General features: G+C 44.1%; 2 protein-coding genes across 6 annotated transcripts in view; one reads left to right on the top strand and one right to left on the bottom strand.

The window, feature by feature from the left end:
• The window catches only part of SEC22C (SEC22 homolog C, vesicle trafficking protein), a 30,107-nt gene extending 24,486 nt beyond the window's left edge, over positions 1 to 5,621 (bottom strand). Inside the window, exon 1 of one of the 3 annotated variants that reach the window (XM_046685143.1) lies at positions 5,440 to 5,621. The gene's annotated coding sequence lies outside the window, so the exon portion shown is untranslated. Of the gene's footprint in view, positions 1 to 3,627; positions 4,604 to 5,104; positions 5,255 to 5,439 lie in introns of those variants that run through there. The other 2 variants (XM_046685138.1, XM_046685148.1) reach the window with 2 other exon arrangements.
• Positions 5,622 to 11,076: 5,455 nt separating this feature from the next.
• SS18L2 (SS18 like 2) lies at positions 11,077 to 14,079 on the top strand. 3 transcript variants are annotated; one of them, XM_046646972.1, is made up of 4 exons: positions 11,077 to 11,266; positions 11,528 to 11,604; positions 13,428 to 13,532; positions 13,756 to 14,079. In XM_046646972.1, exons 1-3 carry the CDS (start codon positions 11,198 to 11,200, stop codon positions 13,513 to 13,515), a joined length of 234 nt encoding a protein of 77 aa, XP_046502928.1. In that variant the 5' UTR covers positions 11,077 to 11,197; the 3' UTR covers positions 13,516 to 13,532; positions 13,756 to 14,079. The 3 variants fall into 3 exon arrangements, with proteins under 3 accessions (XP_046502928.1, XP_046502917.1, XP_046502907.1); XM_046646961.1 differs by having other exon boundaries at positions 11,078 to 11,266; positions 13,428 to 13,549; XM_046646951.1 differs by having other exon boundaries at positions 11,082 to 11,266; positions 13,428 to 13,539.
• The last annotated feature ends 4,908 nt before the right edge of the window (positions 14,080 to 18,987 follow it).

Here is an 18,987-nt window from a genome sequence, read left to right as displayed (position 1 = left end):
TCTAAAATCAGGAACAAGGATGTCTGCTCTGACCACTACTATTAAACACAGTACTGGAAATTCCACCCAGTGCAACAAGGCAAGAAACAGAAATAAAAGGCATATAAATAGAAAAGGAAGAAACAAAACCACTCCTATTTGCAGATGACATAATTGTCTACATGGAAAACTCCAAGGAGTCTACAAAAACAAAAAACAAAAAAACCCTCCAATGGCTAATGAATTCAACAAGGTTGCAGGATATAATACTAACTTTCAAAACTCAATTGTATTTCTATATACAGGTTTTCCTCACTATCCAAAAGTTGAGTGTTCCATGAAACCTTTTGTAAGCCAAAATGGCATAAAGCAAAGGGCATCTTCTGCTTTCCAAAAGTTCACATTAAGCCACTTTGCTTTTACAAAAGAGCTACATTAGCACCTGTATTCGATAATTAAAAGAAATCCAAAGATGATTTTTGCTTTTATGAAAAAAGCCATTACCACACTAATATAGGTCTTTCATAAAAGTAAAGTGGCATAACTCAAACTTTCAGAAAGCGGAGGATACCTGTACGAGCAATGAACATGTAGAAACCAAAATTAAAATACCATCTACAATCATTCCAAAAAATTATATCAACAAAGCTAGAATTCTTTTAAATAAAATACTTAGTTATATACCTAACAAAACATGTACAGGACTTGTATGCTGAAAACTATAAAATATTACTGAAAGAAATCAAAAAAGTCCTAAATAAATGAGGAGACAGACCACGTTCATGGATTGGAAGACTCAACATAGCAAAGGCGTCAATTGTCCCCCAAACTGATTTACAGGTTTAATTCAATTCCTGTAAAAATATCAGCAAGGTTCTTTGTAGATATAGATAAAATGAATCTAAAATTTATATAGAAAGGCATAGAAACTAAAAGAGCTAAAACAATTCTGAAAAAGAATAACGTGGAAGGAACCACATTACCCTATTTCAAGACTTATCATACAGCTACAATAATCAAGACTGTGTGGTATTGGCAGAGGAACAGACAAATAGATCAATGGAACAGAATAGAGAGCCCAGCAATAGACCTACACAAGTACAGCCAAATGATTTTTGACAATGGTGCAAAAACAATTCAATGGAGGATGGAGGAAAATAGTCTTTTCAAGAAATGGAGCTGGAGCAATGAATATCCATAGGCAAAAAAAAAAAAAAAAAAACCCTTGGCCTAAACCTCACACCTTACATAAAAATCAACTCAAAATATATCATAAATTTAATATACAAAGTAAAACTATAAAAGTGAAGAAACCGTAGAAGAAAATCTTTAGGACTTGGGGAAGAGTTCTTAGGCATGACACCAAAAGCACAACCCATAAAAGAAAAACGAGTAAATAGGATTTCATCAAAATTAAAAACTTTTACTCTGCAAAAGTCCATGTGAAGAGGATGAAAAGACAAACTAAAGACTGGGAGAAAATATTCGTAAACCACATGTGTGATAAGGGACTCTAGAATTTAAAAAAACTATCAAAACTCAACAGCAAAAAAAACAATCCAGCTAGAAAACGGGCAAAGTACGTGAACAGACATTTCACCAAAGAGGATACACAGATGGCAAATGAGCACACAAAACGATGTTCAGCACCACTGAGTGTTAAGGGAAATGCAACTTAACATTACAATGAGATAATACTACACACCTATCAGAACACCTAAAATTTTAAAAAGTAACAATACCAAATGATGGCAAGCATGCAGAGGAACTGGATCTCTCATATATTACTGGTGGGACTATAAAATGGTACAGTCACTCTGGAAAACAGTTTGGCAGTTTCTTTTAAAACTAAACATGCAATTACCATATGATCTTTCAATCACATTCCTGGACATTTATCCCAGAGAGATGAAAATTTATGTCTACATAAAAGCGTGTTTACAATTGTGCATAGCAGCCTTATTTGTAAGAGCCAAAAACTGGAAACAACCAAAATGTCCTACAAATAGTGAATGCTCAATCAAAACATAGTACATTAATACCATGGAATACTACTCAGCAGTAAAAATGAACTACTGAAACACAGAACAACTGGATGGATCTCAAGCGCATTGTGTTGAGTGAAAAAAGCCAATCTCCAAAGGTCACGTACTATATGAATCCTTTTATAGAACATTCTCAAAATGACAAAATTAGAGATGGAGAACTGATTAGTGGTTGCAAAAGGTTAGGGATAGCGGGGAGGAGGGGAATGGGTGTGACTATAAAGGGATAGCAAGAAGTCTTTGTGGTGATGGAATAAGCCTGTATCTTGATTGTGGTGGTAGCTATAGGAATCTACTCATTTCATAAAATGACAAGTAACTATACACATGTTATACCAATGTTAATTTCTTACAATTGATATTGTACTATAGTTATGTAAGATGTAACCAACAGGGGAAACTAGGTGAAGGGTATACAGGACCTCTCTGTACTATCTTTGCACACCCTGCAACTACAATTATTTTAAAATTCAAGCTGAAAAAAAGTATTAACTTAAGGTCTTTGTATCACTTACTTAAATTATGCTCACACTTGCTTCTTATGTTTAAATGTCATTTTTAAATATCTCCACTAGTAGAACAATAATCTTTTCTGCTAATTAACCGTGGTTCTGATGATTTATGCATGAATGTTGAGGGGGATGTTTTATAGTGAGCAGCTCCATAACACATGACATTTCCAAACTGTAAAGTACTATATAATCTCAGGATTCATTAAAATAAAAGCTGCTTGCAGATAACTAGTATTCAGTTTAAAACAGGAAAGCTGTGGTATAAATCTGGAATATCATGCATCAATTATAAAAAAAAATGTATTACCAATTACATAGGGACAAAGGCAGCCTCGGAGGGCTCACACAGAGACACATCTGTCTTCTAGGTCTTACCAGCTCCTTCTAAAGGGCAGTAGACCTTGGAACCTGGCACCATGCCTGGCACATAAAGGAAGCCCTTAATAAAATCTGCCAAGTAAATGAATGAATGACCTAAGGGCTGCCTTAGTTTTGCTCACTAAAACAAGAAATGTGGGTTTGCAGATATTGCCATATGCTAATCTCTATTTTGAACACTTTTTCACAAAAAATCTCTCCTTGGAGAGAAAAAGAGAAAGAAGTTTATACAGATGGAATTTCTTAAAAGCACAAACAGAAGTAGCAATCAAACATACAGCATCCAAGTTACTACTAGGTTTTACAAAAACTCTATTTTAATCTGCCTCCCCTATTTCCTAAATCCTCTTCTCAGCTCTATTTATAAACTGCTCATGTCATAGATTATCCCTATTCTACCAGCAAACACTTTGTGTCTAGGTGGAGGCCACCCTTGTTTCCACTGGTTTTTTCTCTCCTCTTTACCCTTAACCCTCTCCCAAATCCCTACCACATACACTACCCCTCCTCCTTCTGAAAGAGAGAGAGAAAGGGGGAAAGAAAAACAGCATTAAATGACCAGCCTTGCAAAATATTAATTTATATAAGCAAAACAAGTTTCATTTGGCACACAAATATTGAAACACAAGTGTTCACCATAAGGCATATTGCCCATTCCTCAAATACACAGTACAGAAGACAAAATTGAGTTATGTCACCCTTATTGAATTCACCTTCAGCCATAGGACTTGAAAACTGGTTATGTAATTTGTAAGTCACGCAGGCTCCTTTGTTCCATGTTGCTTGGGGATGAAGTGGGGAGGAGGATGAAGATCAACTCTGTTACTTCTTAGGAGCTAAGAAGAGTAGGAGACTGAACTTGATAGCAACTAATATTATATGGCAGGCACTGTGCTAGGAACTTTTCCACTGATAATGTTATTTAATGCTCATAACTATCTATAAGGTCGGCATAATCCACACTCCACAGGTGGGAAAACTGTAGCTCCAAGGCTCAAGTGGTAGAGCCAGGATTCAAACCCAAACTTCCTTACCTGAAATATTCAAAAGCCTATGATCTTTCCACTACACTCCGCTTCTCTAAATCCAATCTTTGCGATTACAGCTACTCTATTTCCCTCAAACAAATCTTTCTCTTAGAGCACTAACACTCAAAACTAACCAGAGACCTGTCAACAGAAAGAGCCAAGCCTTAGACTTAAGCTTGTTACAAGCGCTTCTTACTCACTGTATTACTTTGAATAAGTCAGTTTTCCTCTCTGACCATCAATCACCTTTTGGATGCAGTTGATCTCTGAGGCTCCTTCCAGGAATAAAAAACTTTGCTACTCCAACATGTCCTCTGTGTTGTAAAGACAAACACTTAGAGGTATAAGAACATCGTCTATAAAGCATTTTCCAGAGCAAACTCTATTATGTCAATTTAATTCTATTTAGCAATATTAAACCACTTTCAATTACCTAGATTTTCATTTTACTCAAACTATCCTTATCAAGATTAATTCCTTGCTTCATAAAATTTAATGAAGATTTACCCTATCTGTCGGTCTGAGCTTTATTTTTCCTCTGACCATGTCACAAATCTCACCAATTACTCTCCACCACTGGAAATATGCTTTTATGGCTTTGATTTCTACAAACCCAGTTTTTCACGGAGGGCTTTATCCTTCCGGTTCTAGAAGTCTAGGTGTAAGCCTATAACGGACACAAATGTACATCACCTCTTACGCCTGATGTTCAGAAAAGCTAGTCCAGTGCACCCTGCATGTGGTAAACCAAGTCTTATAATATCTGCATGCTAAGGGAAGTTTACTATTAAAATTAAACAATACTCTAACGTTAGCTTCGTGGATAATTAAGGAAACAATCGCCCCCCTCTCTCTTTTGGACACACCCCGACTCCTCCCACTGGGGGCAGAGCTCGACGCGCGTCTGTCAACTGAGGGTTCCCGCAGGCGCGCGCCTCGGGCCGTCAGTCCCGGAGTCTGCAGAGCAGCCGGCGTAAGAAAGGGAAACAGACGACTCCAGGAAGCCCCACAAAGCCCGTGAGGCTAAACCGGGCCTGAGGGCGGGGCGGGGCGAGGCGGGCCCGGGGCCGCCTCCATCTCCAGGCCCGCCCTGCGCTACACCGAACCCCGCCCGCGCTCAGCTAGCGGGCCGTGGCGCCCGCCTCCGCCCGCCAGCCCTCACCTCGCCCCGAACGCGGCCTCTGGGAGTCAGCGTCCTCCTGCCGCGCCGCCGCGCCCCCCGCAGCCTCCTCCGCAACCTTAGCCCACCGGGTGGACCGGCCCCAGTAGCCGGCGGCCCAGGCGCAGGTAGGCGACGGTGCGCATGCGCAATTCGTGAACTTCCATTCGCTGCTGCTAAGCGACAGCCGCAGAACCGGCCAATCCTGGAGCGCCTCCACCTCCCGTTCCTGACGGAGTCGTGAATGAAATGGTTCTTAAAGGGCTGCGACCCAAAAGTAGAGGGGGCGTGGTTGGGGCGCGCAGGTTCCAGCTTCTTTCCCATCTCCCAGCTCTCACCCGCGTGGGTTTGCAGTCCAAGCCTGAAATTTCCACGTCCGGAGATGCGAGGAGGCTTCGTAGTCTAAGCTCGTGTCCTGCTGGGATAGTGGATAGCACTGACAAGCGGAGGCGGGGAGGTTCCGCGGGACGGCGCGACACGCCCGGGGCGTGGATCCAGCTGTCTGCTCGTTTAGGCGTGAGATCTGAGATAGGCAAACCAAAGAGCAGAGCCTCCTGCCACCCTGGATGAGGTGCCAAAGTCCGACTCCAGCGGGACACACTCCAGCCTAGAGGCGGAAGCCCTCGCAGATGGATGGCCGGCTGAAGGGAGATTGGGGAACAGAGTTTGTCCCTTTATCCATTCAACAAACTTTGAGCACCTGCTCTGTGCCAGACACAATGCCAGGCACTAGGGACACAGCGAGGAACTCCTGACACTAAGAACTATGTTAAGAGAGGAGGGCAGAGTGAGAGCACACATCAAACAATTTCACAACACATATTTAAATACCAACTGAGATACGTGCTCTTCAGAGAGGAGCAAGGTTTTTGAGAGAATTTACAGGAGATTCTGGCCTGGACTCGCGGTCCAAGGAGGCTGCCCTGAGAACATGACACTGGCTGAGCGGTAGCTAACTAGGCAAAGGCAAGAAGAGTCTTTCGAACAGAGAGAACAGTATGCATAAAGAACTGTATGTAGAAGACAGCGGGTCTCCTTTGAGGGGTGAAAAGAAGCTCAGAGAGGGGGATGGGGAGTTAGTGTTTAATAGGCACAGAATTTCAGTTGGGGAAGATGAAAAAGTTGTGCAAATGGATGGTGGTGATGGTTGCACAACAATGTAAATGTCCTAACTGTCACAGAACTATACATTTTAAAATGGGGCCGGGCGCAGTGGCATAGTGGTTAAGTTCCAGCACTCCACTTCAGCGGCCTGGGTTCCCAGGTCCGGACCTAGCACCGCTAGTCAAACCATGCTGTGGCAGTGTCCCACATAAAAGAGAGGAAGATTGGCACAGATGTGAGCTCAGCCACAATCTTCCTCAAGCAAAAAGAGGAAGATTGGCAACAGATGTTAGCTCGGGGCCAATCTTCCTCACAAAAACAAAAACAAAAAAACAAAAAAATGAAATAAAGTGTACAGTTGAATATATATTTTTTAAATGGTTAAAATGGTAAATTTCATGTTATGTATATTTTGCCATAAAAAAAGGAAAGAAAGAAGAGAAACTCAGTGTTTAGAGAGTAAAGGAGTAAAGTGAGAGCCACTAGAGAGACTAGAAGAGGTAAAACCATGTAGGATCTTGCAGCTATGGTAGAAAGTTTAGGACAGTAGAAAAATGATGAAATTTGCATTTTGTAAAAATCTCTTTGGCTGCTGAAGTTAAGATCAAAATGGAGAAGGCTCATGAAGTTGTGGTGGGCCCAGCTGGGAAGCCAGTGCAGTGGTCTAGGGAAAAGAAGATGGAGCTGGCGTTTACTGAAGTGCTGGTGAAGAGGCAGAGAACTGGGCAGTCTGCAGAGAAATGTAGGAACAAAATCAACAAGCCTCGGTGATGAATTGAATGTGAAAGAGGGACAAAATAGCTTCAAGGATGATGCCATTGTTCAGCCTTGAGTGAAAGGAGGGATTCATAGGTATGGAGAACACTGGAAGAGGATTTGATTTTGCAGAGAAGATAGATCACTAGGTCCATATTAGACAACGTGAATTTGAGGCACCTTTGAGACTTCTGGTTGGGATGTCGGCGTACACAGTTGAATGTACGGGTTGAAGTTCAATGTAGAGGTCCGGGCTGGACATAGACTTTTGAAAGTCATCACCACATGGGTGAAAACTGAAGCAGGACTTATATAGACAGAGAAAAATTACAAAATGAAAATGGAAGAGAGTTATGATAGAGTCCAAAATGGCCTCCAGGGATCCCCACGTCCTGGTATTCACACCCTTGTGTAGTCCTCTCCCACAATTGAGTCAGGGTTGGCCTGTGTGACAAGTGATCATGAGGCTAGGTCATCAAAGGCACAAAGGAGAAAAATCATGAGATTTGGTTGGTAAAAGAGGTTGAAACCCCTGCAGTATGTACCAGGAAAGAGGCTAGAATTCCCTCTCAAAAGTGCCTTCACACAGGTGAATGAAGACCTGTCCTTCACTCCACAGGTCACGAAATACAAGGTTTTGGCCTAGATGGAGAGAAAAAATTGGAGCTAGACCCACAAAAACTTAGAGCTTTCACACCTGAGCCCTCGCGCTCTCAGAACCTGCAGTGTGAGTGCTTTAGAATAGGGCCTTGCACCCTCTGATGGTGCAGTTGGTGTGGCTCAGGCACCACAGTGGATTGGGAAACTGGTGAGATGTGGAAGCTGAAGTCCTAGCCCTCTTCTCCAGTTTTTGGTCATTTTGGCTCCAAGCTCCAGAGGCTTTCTCTTCTAGGCCTCTTCATCCCTTTGCTTCCAGGGTCACACCCTAGACTGCTGCATCACCACAGAAGAGCTCCACCTCTGAAGTTGGCAATGCAGATATCTGAGCTCTGACCTGTCCTTCAGCTGTTCTCTGAATTCCTCCCACTGTTCTCTGGCCTGCAGAAGCCTCCAGTCCACTTGTCCTACCCGGTCTTCATTTCCTTCCCCATCAGCTGAAAGTCCAGAGTCCATCACTTCCATCCCATTCTTCTCAATATGCTTACCTCTATTGTGCAGTTATCCTTCTGTCACACCTGCCTGGCAGCACTCCAACACTGGAGAAATCCAACCTCTGCCTTCTCTGAATCTGCTCCTGGGCTGTAAGTGCTGCTGGACAAAATCTCATGACCACACAGATCAGTACTATGTATGTACATTGCCAGCCTCAACCAGGTTCTCCACACTGCCCAGCAGTCCTGTGTTTGCCAGGTCAGCTCTCTCTCCAATTCTCCCCAACACTAACTTCAAAATCTCCTGCATGTTCCCCAGATCTTCCACTCTTCAGCCCTGCCCCTTTCTCTCCCATGCCTCCTTCAACCAGGAAAGAGCAACCATTAAAGTGATGTCCCTCAGCTCCTGCCAACGTCTCTCCCTCCAACTACCAACTTCTTTCGCTTTTCCCCTTTACAGCCAAACTTCTTGGAAAAACTGGCCTACATTTGAAGACTCCATTGCTTCATCTTTCCCTGAATTTCTCAGTCTCCTGCAATTCTGACTTCTGCCTCACCACATCACTGAAATTTCCCTCATTAAGGACATTAAAGATCTAGTCTCCGGGCTGGCCCTGTGGCCAAGTGGTTAAGTTCGCGCACGCACTTTCGGCAGCCTAGGGTTGTGCTGGCCCGGATCCCGGGCGCAGACATGGTACCACTCATCAAACCATGCTGAGGCAACATCCCACACAGCACAACTAGAAGGACCTACAACTAGAATATACAACTATGTACTAGGGGGCTTTGGGGAGAAAGAAAAGAAAAAAAACCCCAGAAGATTGGCAATAGATGTTAGCTCAGGTGCCAATGTTTAAAAAAAAAAAAAAAGATCTAGTCTTTATCTTGCTTGACCTTTCAACAGCGTGTGTCATTGCTGTCTTATCTTGCTGTCTCAGTCCCTCTTTTTTCTTAAGCTACATGACCCCTTCACTCTCCTGGATTTCCTCTTATATTTCTGGTCTCTTTCTCCCCTCGTTCTCCTTTGTAGCTTCTTTTCCTCTGCCATGAGGGAAACCAACACACTCTCCTTGAGCAGTCTTACGCACTGCATGGTTCCAGTCATTTTCTATAAGTGATGCTTCTCAAAGCTTATACTGCCAGCCCAGCTGTTGGCCCTGAGTTCCAGACCCAAATAGCCAGCCACAAGCTTCAACATCTCCATTTGACATCACCTCAAACTGCACAAGTCTACAGCTGAATTTATCACTCTCACTTCCAGTCCAGCTTCTTTGCTGCTGTTCCCTACCTCCATAAATGGCATCACCAGTCTCTCGGTTGCTCAAGCCAGAACCCTGGAAGTCACCCCTCATTCCTTCTTCTCCCTCTCCCTCTCCCCCATGAAGTCATTAAGGCCTGTCAAGCCTACTCCTAATGTCTTTCAAATGCACACACTTCTTTGTTCATTGTTCCCACCATTTCTGGCCTGCACCCCTGCAGCAGCCCTCCCACTGATCTTTTTACTTCTCATCTGGCTTCCCTACATGCCTTTCAACATATTACAGCCAGGAAAACTCTATAATGCATCTCTGACTTTATCACACTTCTGCCTAAAATCATCCATTGCTCCCATTGCCCCTGGGAGAGAGTCCAGACTCCGAGCATCTGCCACCTGCTTTACCTCCACTTCCTCTTCACACTGAGACATTTTTCTCTCCTGGAGGGCTTTCTCTGTATGCTGGACCAGGTTGACCCCCTGCACCTGCTCCACCTTAATACCATCTCATGTTATTGTCATTTGTCTAAACAGGAATAGGACTGAGGAGGACTAAGCAAGCCCTGCACCCTGCTCCTAATGGTGCCTCCTCTGCTCACTCTGTTTTCTGCAGAACCTCTGTGGGCTTTTCCTGGGGAGGGACCCTGGTATAGGGTTAAAGTACAGGTTTGGGGAACAGGAAGCCCCAAGTCCTGGCCCAGCTCAGGCATGTTGCCCCACTTCGCTTACTGGGTTTACCCCTCTGTGAAATGGGATGAAAGCTGTCTCCTCACAGAGTTAAATAAGAGGATTGTGGAGGGAGACCCCAGCAAAGCAAATGTGCCTGCTCTGGATCAGGGCAACTGCTCAGGGAAATGAAGCTCTAGGAGGCAGAATTGCCCCCAGACCCCTTTTGAGGAGTTAAGGCTTCCAAGATCTCCCTCCTAAATGAAGTGGCTGCTGCTCACTCTTGTGCTGCAGGGAAAACCAGCCTGTGCCCATATCCAACATGGATGGGCTGGAGCAGAGAGAAGACAACTACTTCAGAGTTTTAGTAACCAGCAGTAACTTTGTGGCCCAGGAGGGTAGGCCCAGCTTCCTCCTTGTATCTTGTGGCTAACTCCCTCTAGTGCACAGGCAGTATGGAGTAGTGGTTAAGAGCAAGGGTTCTAAAGCCAAACTGCCTGTGTTCAGATAGTGGCTTTGCCCTCAATAGCGATGAGACCTTGGGCATGTTACTTAACCTCTGTTTTCTCATCTGTAAAGTGGAGAAAATAATAGTACTTTTTAGTGTTGAAAAATAAGTATTATTATTACTACTAATAAGTATTATTATTGTCCAAATTAAAAATAGTTATATATGCAAGTTTCTCCCTCAGCAAAGAGTAGAGCTGACACCAGTGTTTTCATTGGCCCTGCAGGATTTGGCTTGGCGGGAGGCAACGTCCAGGGTCAAGCTCCAGACGCAGGCCTGGAGACACCAGAGTGATGTTGAAAGAGGAGTGTACTTGGAAACAGATATCTGGGTTCCAGCCACGATTCCCACGTGACCCCAGGCAAGGTGCTCCTGCAGATAGAGCGCACAGAGCCTAAGAGGCGAGGCGGTGACGTCGGGCCCCGCCCCCCAGGTTAACTTCCCAGACAGCGCAAACGCAAAGGATGGGCAAACAGCTCCTGAGCCGCAGGCGCGGGGGCCCGAGGAGGACGCTCTTGCGCGCCCAATCGCAAGTGACGTTCCTCCTGTTCCCCGCCCTCCAGGCGGAAGGACCCAATCAACGTTGAGAGCGTAGGCCCCCACCTATCGTGGGGTCCTGCTGCGGCTCCATTGCTTCGGGAGCTGCTGGTTGGCTCCGGTCTGGATGCGCGGGGGTCACCGGGGTCCGAGGCAGGGTTCCAATCTGGCTTCAAGGGATGTCGGTGGCCTTTGTACCGGACTGGCTGAGAGGCAAGGCGGAAGTCAATCAGGAGACCATCCAGCGGGTGAGCGCTAACGCAGACAGAGACAAAGAGTTCCTTAAATTGAGATCCCCAAGGGCTACGGGTACGGGGAGCTGCTTGGAGTGAGCGGCATTCGCGCTGAGTCTTGGGGTGTGCTTAAGCTGTTGACTTGCAGGGGTTTGGAGTGAGATGGGGACGAAATCAACAAAGCCGGAGGGCTGGACAGTCCAGCAGTGGGGGGAGGGTCAGTGCAGCCCGCTGTCCCCATGTCGCCCTGCACTGACCCTTTCTATGATCTTTCAGCTCCTGGAGGAGAATGACCAGCTGATCCGCTGTATCGTGGAGTATCAGAATAAGGGCCGGGCGAATGAGTGTGTCCAGTAAGTCCCCCCCTCCTACCCCGACTTTTGAGTGAAGAAGCCAGTGAGGTGATAAAGCAGCTGTTCTGAACTTGGAGTCTTGGGTGATTATCGCCGATGGGGCTCAGAGAGGTTACTTAGCTGCCCAAGACCATACGGACAGGACATTGTGAAGCCTGGAGTCAGACGCAGCTCCCTCCTCAAAACTTGAATTATGTTTATTGCAAAGCTTTCTTCACGTGAAGCCATGTCAGCCTATGACAACAGGGATAAGGAGGGGAGCACACGGAAAACTAGTCTCAGGAGATGAGAGCAGTGGCTGCTTGCTCATCATGGATCCCTGGCTCATCCTTTTTCTGTTAAGGGAGGGGGTCAGACCATTTGCCTGCTAAGTTCCCTCCCATTTCTAACTTGGAGTCAGTCTATAACACACACAAAGACCAATAAAAGATTTCCAAGTTGAGCCAAAGGTGAATCTTGCATACTAATTTAATGTGCCCTCTTGCCATATACCAAAATGAGAGGAAATGGTCTGTCTCTTTTCTAAATGAAGTCCAAGAGTTATGCCACATTTATTATAGAAATGTTTATTATTTCATTTTTACTGAAGACATGTTTAAGAAAGCCATGCTTTTCACACTCCCTAAAAAAATCACCCACAATCTTTCATTGAATAGGTCAGTGGAATAGTAGAGATAGCCATCTCTGGCTAAGTCTCTACATTTGACTCTGGCATTTGATAATTTACTTATTACAGTTTATATTCAACAGTTTCTCATTTTCCTATATGGAAAATAGTTGCAAAACATTCCATTTGGTTTAGTGCTTCTCAACCTCTGGATAAGAAAGTTACCAAAATCTCCTAGTGGGCTTTTTCAGTCACACAGGCCTATGCTTCCTGCCCCCTGTCTGATTTGTCTTCCTGAGTGGGGAGCTGTACCCTGTGATTGAGAATCGCTACAACAATTCTGGAAATGTCTCATCCCCTCTTTAAGTTTGTTCAACAGGTATTTTATAAGGACTACTGAGTACTAGGCACTGTGTCAGCTACTGGGGAATCAGTATCAAAACAGCTCTGCTCTCATGGAGCTTACATTCTAGACTCTAGAATCTAGAGGGGGAAATCATATAATCAGGCAGATATCAATATGTGATTCAAATAAGAATAAAGCAGGATAAGGGGGGGCACTATTTTATACAGCGTATCTGATGTGACATTTCAGAAAACAGCTGAAGTGAGGGAGCCAGCTATGCAGATATGTGAAGCAGAGGGAGCACCAGGGGGAAAGTTCCCAGGCTGAAGCCTGATGGAGATCTTCAAGTCACTGTAAGGAGGCCAGTGTGGCCAGAACTCAGTGAGCAAAGGGAAAGTGGTAGGAGATGAGATCAGAGAGGTAGCTAGAGGCCCTGATCATGGAGGGCCTTGCAGGCCCTGAGAAGGGCTCAGCTTTACCCAGAATGAAATGGGAGCCTTTGGAGGGTTTTAAACAGAGCTATGGCATGATCTTGACTTAGTACAGTGATCACTCAGGCTGCTATGTGCAGAATAGAGTAGGGGTGCAAAGGCAGAGCAGGGACACCAGTTAGGAGACTGATCCAGTACAAGAGTCAAAGCAAGAAGTGTTAGTGGCTTGGCCTAGAGAGGTGGCTGTGGAAGTGATAGGTGAGAACAAGTAAGATTCTGGATAAATTTTCCTTGAATGTGTTAAACAAGAAGGTTGATAACAGTGAGTCATTCAATCAGTGGATGAGCCATTCCACTAGAGTGGGTAAATTCTTTTCCGGTTTTTTGTTCATGTTCAGTAAAATTAAGCCTCTAATTTTTGCCTGTTTTTCACCCATAGGTACCAGCATGTATTACATAGAAACCTCATTTATTTGGCCACCATCGCAGATGCCAACCCAACCAGTGCTTCAAAAACAATGGAATAATCTTCCAGTTGACTGTTGTGAGAAGTAATTGAATGTAATCCATTTCCTATGAAACGGAGACAGGATCTTTACCAACTGAACTGCTTAAAACATGAATGAAACCTCTATGGCTCTTTTTAAAATGTGAAAATGTGAAGAAAGCTACTAAATTAACTTTATTCTCAATGTAAATATTTATTTTAATAATTAAGCAGATTCCCATAATTAAGTTGACTCCAGGTGTCCTCTTTCCTGAAACAGGCATGTCTGGATAACAAAGACATCATGAGCTCTTCAAGTCTACCTTTTTACTTTCAACCTGAAGAGGAAACTGAGCAGATGTTGGGCAATTGGCAGGAATTGGCAAGACTCCCGACTGAGACCCTGCCAAATGGATATGCTGCTCCCTCCTACCAGTTTATAGCCATGGACTCCCTGACTGCTCTTTTCAGGTTGCTTTGAAATAAAGCTTGCCTTTGCACAAGAGAATGATAGTGAGGTATAGAAATTTTCATGTAGTAATTATTCCATTTGGTTTTCCAGAAAAACTGTAAGGACTTAAAAATATATGTAACAATACCATTATCATTGCTAACAAAATTAATAGTAATTCTTAATTATTATCTAATATCATCTAATAATAGCTGATGTTATGGGGAAGAAAAATATCTTTTCCTTCAATCCTTTTAACGTTCTCAGCTGGGGCTCTATAACAAGACATTAACAAAAGAAAAGCGTGCAAATTTATTTAATATAAGTTTTATGACATGGAGGCTTTCAAAGAAACAGTTAAACCTGAGTGTTTTTATACTAGGCTTGATGAAGAGTGGAAAGTTGTGGGAAAATGTGATAGGACAAAAGGCTATGAGCTAGGTGTAGTAAACTGGGCGAAACTTTTCCTTCCAATTCCCAGCGTCCCTCGGTCTTCAGAGATGAGCATGCTCCTTTCCTTTGGTATAGGAATGGCAGCTCTAATATGAGGGTCCTATGACCAGCTTCATGGGAGAGTCCTTCCAGCATCGGCCATTTCTCAGATTCCTTCAGCTTAAAATATTCAATGTGCCATATTTTGGGGTAGCATATCCTAAACCCTGTCAATGTTCAGTTTCCTTCACTTATCACAGAATGTGTTTGTTGATTTGTCTGAATCAGGTTCAAAACAAGATTCACACGCTGCATTTTGTTGATGTCCCTTAAGTCTCTCCAAAAGTACTTAACAGGCCGGCTTGGTGGTGCAGCAGTTAAGTTCATGCACTCTGCTTTGGCGGCCCGGAGTTTGCCGGTTCAGACTCCAGGCCTGGACCTGTGTACTGCTGATCAAGCCATGCTTTGGCAGGAAGATGGACACGGATGTTAGCTCAGGGTCAGTCTTCCTCAGCAAAAACAGGAGGATTGGCAGCAGATGTTACCTCAGGGCTAATCTTCCTCAAAAAAAATAAATAAATAACAGTTCCCCCTCTTTTTTTCTTTGCCATTTGTTGAAAAACTTAGATCATTTGCCCTAAAATTTCTCACGTTCTGCATTCGCCTAGTTGTATCCCTGTGGTGTCATTAAATATGTCCCACTCTTGCCCATTTTTCCTGTAAACTGGTAGATCGAGAGGCTCATTCATACTCAGGTTCTATTATTTTTGGTGTGAATACATCATAGACAGTGATAAGTACTTGCTTTGCATCGCATCAGGAAGTGACCCGTTTGACTTCTCAAGTTCCCAATAACCTTTCACTTAAATTATGATCTACCCAGCTTTGATCTATGATTTCATTAGGAATCGCATACTGGTGATTTTCTATTTTATCATTCTTTCTGCCTTTATTAGCTTTGTTCTATAAAGAACTTTCCCTTTGTGAGACTTATCTGTAAATTGAGGCAAAGAGATTCCTGTAAGTGAACCCAAAATTAGACCCTCACGTTCTTGGCTGCTTCTGTTGGAGTCAAGGGTTGTGATCCAGGGAGGCTGTAATGTGTAAATGGTGAAGAAAGACCTTATTTTGAATCCTAGATCTATCACAACCTCCGAAAGCTCTGTTTTCTCACTTCTAAAATGGGGAAAATGGAAGCGGTATTTGCCTCCTGAGGTTGTCAGATTGAGATAATGCGGTTGAGAGCTGGGTAAATAGTCAAGTGTGTTAGCTCTGATGTGTTATCTGAAGTTTCTGGCCCTTTCTAGGCCTTCCCAATTCTGGGAAGGAGCTAGTTTTTTGCTCCCTCACCCATTCTGCCATCCTTAGGATTCTAGCCCATTATTGGTCCCTCTCTCCTCCACTGTTCATGGGGATGGTGCCCATACCATGTGCCATGTGGGCTGCTCATGGAGCTATTCCAGTCAGCAAATAGGGTGGATGCTATGGAATGTTTTTAGTTTTGAATTAGTTGCTAACATTTAAAGATAAAAAGATTTCCCATTAGAAATGCAAGTCAAAACTACAGTAAGATATCACCTTACACCCGTTAGAATGGCTAAAATAACCAAAACAAAAAATAACAAATGTTGGAGAGGTTGTGGAGAAAAAGGGACCCTCAAACACTGCTGGTGGGAATGCAAACTGGTGCAGCCACTATGGAAAACAGTATGGAGATTTCTCAAAAAATTAACAATAGGAATACCATATGACCCAGCCATCCCACTACTGGGTATCTATCCAAAGAACTTGAAATCAGCAATTCAGAGACCCATGCATCCCTATGTTCATTGCAGCATTATTCACAATAGCCCAGATGTCGAAGCAACCTAAGTGCCCATTGACTGATGATTGGATAAAGAAGATATGGTGTGTATATATATATATATACAATGGAATACTACTCAGCCACAAAAAGGATAAAATCGTCCCATGACAACAACATGGATGGACCTTCAGGTATTATTTTAAGCAAAATAAGCCAGATAGAGAAAGACAATCTCTGTATGACTCCACTCATATATGGAAGATAAACACATGGACAAAGAGAACAGATTAGTGGTTACCAGGGAAAAAGGGGGAGTAAGGGGTGGGCACAAAGGGTGAAGTGGTGCATCTATAATATGACTGACAAATAATGTACAACTGAAATTTCACAAGGTTGTAAACTGTCATAACCTCAATAAAAATAAAATAGGAAAAAAAGATTTCTCATTAAAGCCTGGATTTCTGGCAATGCTAGGCTTACAGATCCACATGGCAACCATCGGCTGGAGTGGGCTGGCAGCTGCTTCTCTTTAGTAGGCAGCTTGACTTGTTTACACAGGGCCTGGCACTGGCCGGAATGTGCACGCTGGCTGATGTTCCAATTTGGGCCTCCCCAAAAGCAGAGACTGAGACAAGGCCCTGGGTGCAGGAGATTTATTTAGGACATGGTCTCAAGAAGCAGGAGTAAGGCAGGGAGGAGAGTGAGACAGGGATGAGGAAAAGCCACTAAAAGGGTGTGTTACTGAGGTCACTGCTATAGGCAATAGGGGCTCAGTTCTGCAGGGACATCTGAGAAACATGCAGAATGATCCGGAAGTGTCCACATGAGAGACACTAGTTGGGATGGTCTGCAGCAGAGTTAGCTCCCCTACACTAACAAGGAGCCTTTGTGGGCCCCTAGACATCGGAGCAGGCAGGAGGAAGTAGAAGGCTGCAGGGCAGCCCCTGTGGTGGGCTTCTGCCAGCACCAAGTGAGTCTTGCCTTGTCAGAACTGTCTGCTATTGGCTGCAGCCCATATTAGAGGTGGGCAAGGGTCTGTGACAGAGCAGCAGAGGCTCCAGTGCCGGGGAGTACGGGCTCTGCACCAGCCAATGTGGCCTACAGCAGTTAAATCCAGCCTCCTGCATGGCAGGGGAGCAGCCTTGAGGACAAAGCCCAGCTCTCCTCCAGAGGGAAGGGGTCTGTGACCTGCAGTGTTCCCCTCCCTTTGTTTCTTGGAAGGATATTTCCACATGCAGGGGACTGAATGAGGGCAAATCAGAAGCCACTGAGAACAGCTGAGGCTACTTTAGCCACAGTTTACCCTACACTCCAAAGGTCCCGTATCTGGGGAGACACTGGAGAAGCTGGCGCAGGCCAGCTAGCTGTCATCGTATGTACCCCAGCCCATCTCTACCTGTCTGCTTCAGAGACAGCCTGAAGCATAAGCATCTGCCATTCCTCTTGAAGGATCTAGAACTCAATATAGTTGTAAAGATGATTTAAAAAGGCAAAGACCAAACCTGACCAGACTTTATTAGCCACTCTCTCTTCTGAGGACCTCCTGCTTCAAGAACTAAACCTTCACTCAGCCTGTCAGCCCTTTTCCAACTCTCAGGGTCAAGCTCATCTCCCAACAGCCTACACAGTGTCTGAGCCTGTTCTCTTGGGGGTCCAAGCATGCTTCTCAGGATTTGCAACTGTGGTGACTTCTGTCGTTATCACTCTTTCCTGGGAGAGGATATGGCAGCTAAAACAGCAGATAACTTTAGATAAGATTTATTTCACAAAATGTTATTTTTCCAATTCCTCCTGAGGCTTCTTGACACCCCAGTGTAACCTCTGGGGACTTCAAGTAACAATATGGCTAGGGAGGAAATGTTCAGTGGGATCTCATGTGCCCATGAACCTTTGCAATAAACTTCCATTACTGAAGATGATCTGAGTATATTTCTTAAGCCGGCTACATAGTATCTTCATTTTATTGTTACTCCAACACTAACATATATATTGTTTTGATTCATTTCCATTTTAATAAAAGCAATTTTAAGAAGTTAGTTAATCTGTCACTTCTGTTCCCAATTAAAATCCCACAGATTCCTCTGGAATCTAGATGTTCTCTTCACTCACTAGGACCTTCTCTTTTCTTCTAAATGTTTAATAAGAGTCTAGGATCCAAGGGCAGGTTGTTTGCATTTCTGCTTGTGATTAATTCACTCATTCACTCAAAAAATATTGATCAACTATTGTGCTGAAGGTACTGCAGTGAGGAAACCAGATAATGTCCCTGCTCTCATGGAACCTTTATCCTTGTATAAAGAAGACGATACAGTATAAATAATCTGTATTTATGGGGGAGACACACAAAAGGAATATACATAATTAAGGAAAGCTCCACATGGCAATAAGTGCTCTGCAGAGAATTACAACAGGGTAATGTGCTGGAGAGTGTTTGGGTGGCTACTTTAAATTGTGGACTCAGGGACGAGCTGAGCAGGTAACACTGCAGCTCAGATATGAATGACAAGGAACCTGACATGTGACCATCAGGGCAGGCAGGCAGGCAGAAATAAGACCCTTCATTCTAACTGTTTTTTCCTCTCTTGGGTCCACTTATAGAGCAGTATTCACGTATGTGCTCATCAATTCAATTATAACGAGTCCTCATTTGACTAGGCCTTCAGAGGAAAGAAGAGGAGGAAGGGCACTGGGCCCTGCTTTCAGGGATCTCCCAATAACCCTGGCAAGATAAAAGAGACCCACACCCAGGCATGGTCTGGGGCACCATGCAGGACAAGAGATGCCTGAGAAATTCTCCAGATGTTGAGGCTGCAGGGATTCCA

This window comes from Equus quagga, chromosome 1, assembly GCF_021613505.1.
Source record: "Equus quagga isolate Etosha38 chromosome 1, UCLA_HA_Equagga_1.0, whole genome shotgun sequence".
Classification (NCBI taxonomy): Eukaryota; Metazoa; Chordata; class Mammalia; order Perissodactyla; family Equidae; genus Equus; species Equus quagga.
Note: the sequence above shows the minus strand (reverse complement) of the source record. Positions and strands in the feature narration are given on the sequence as shown.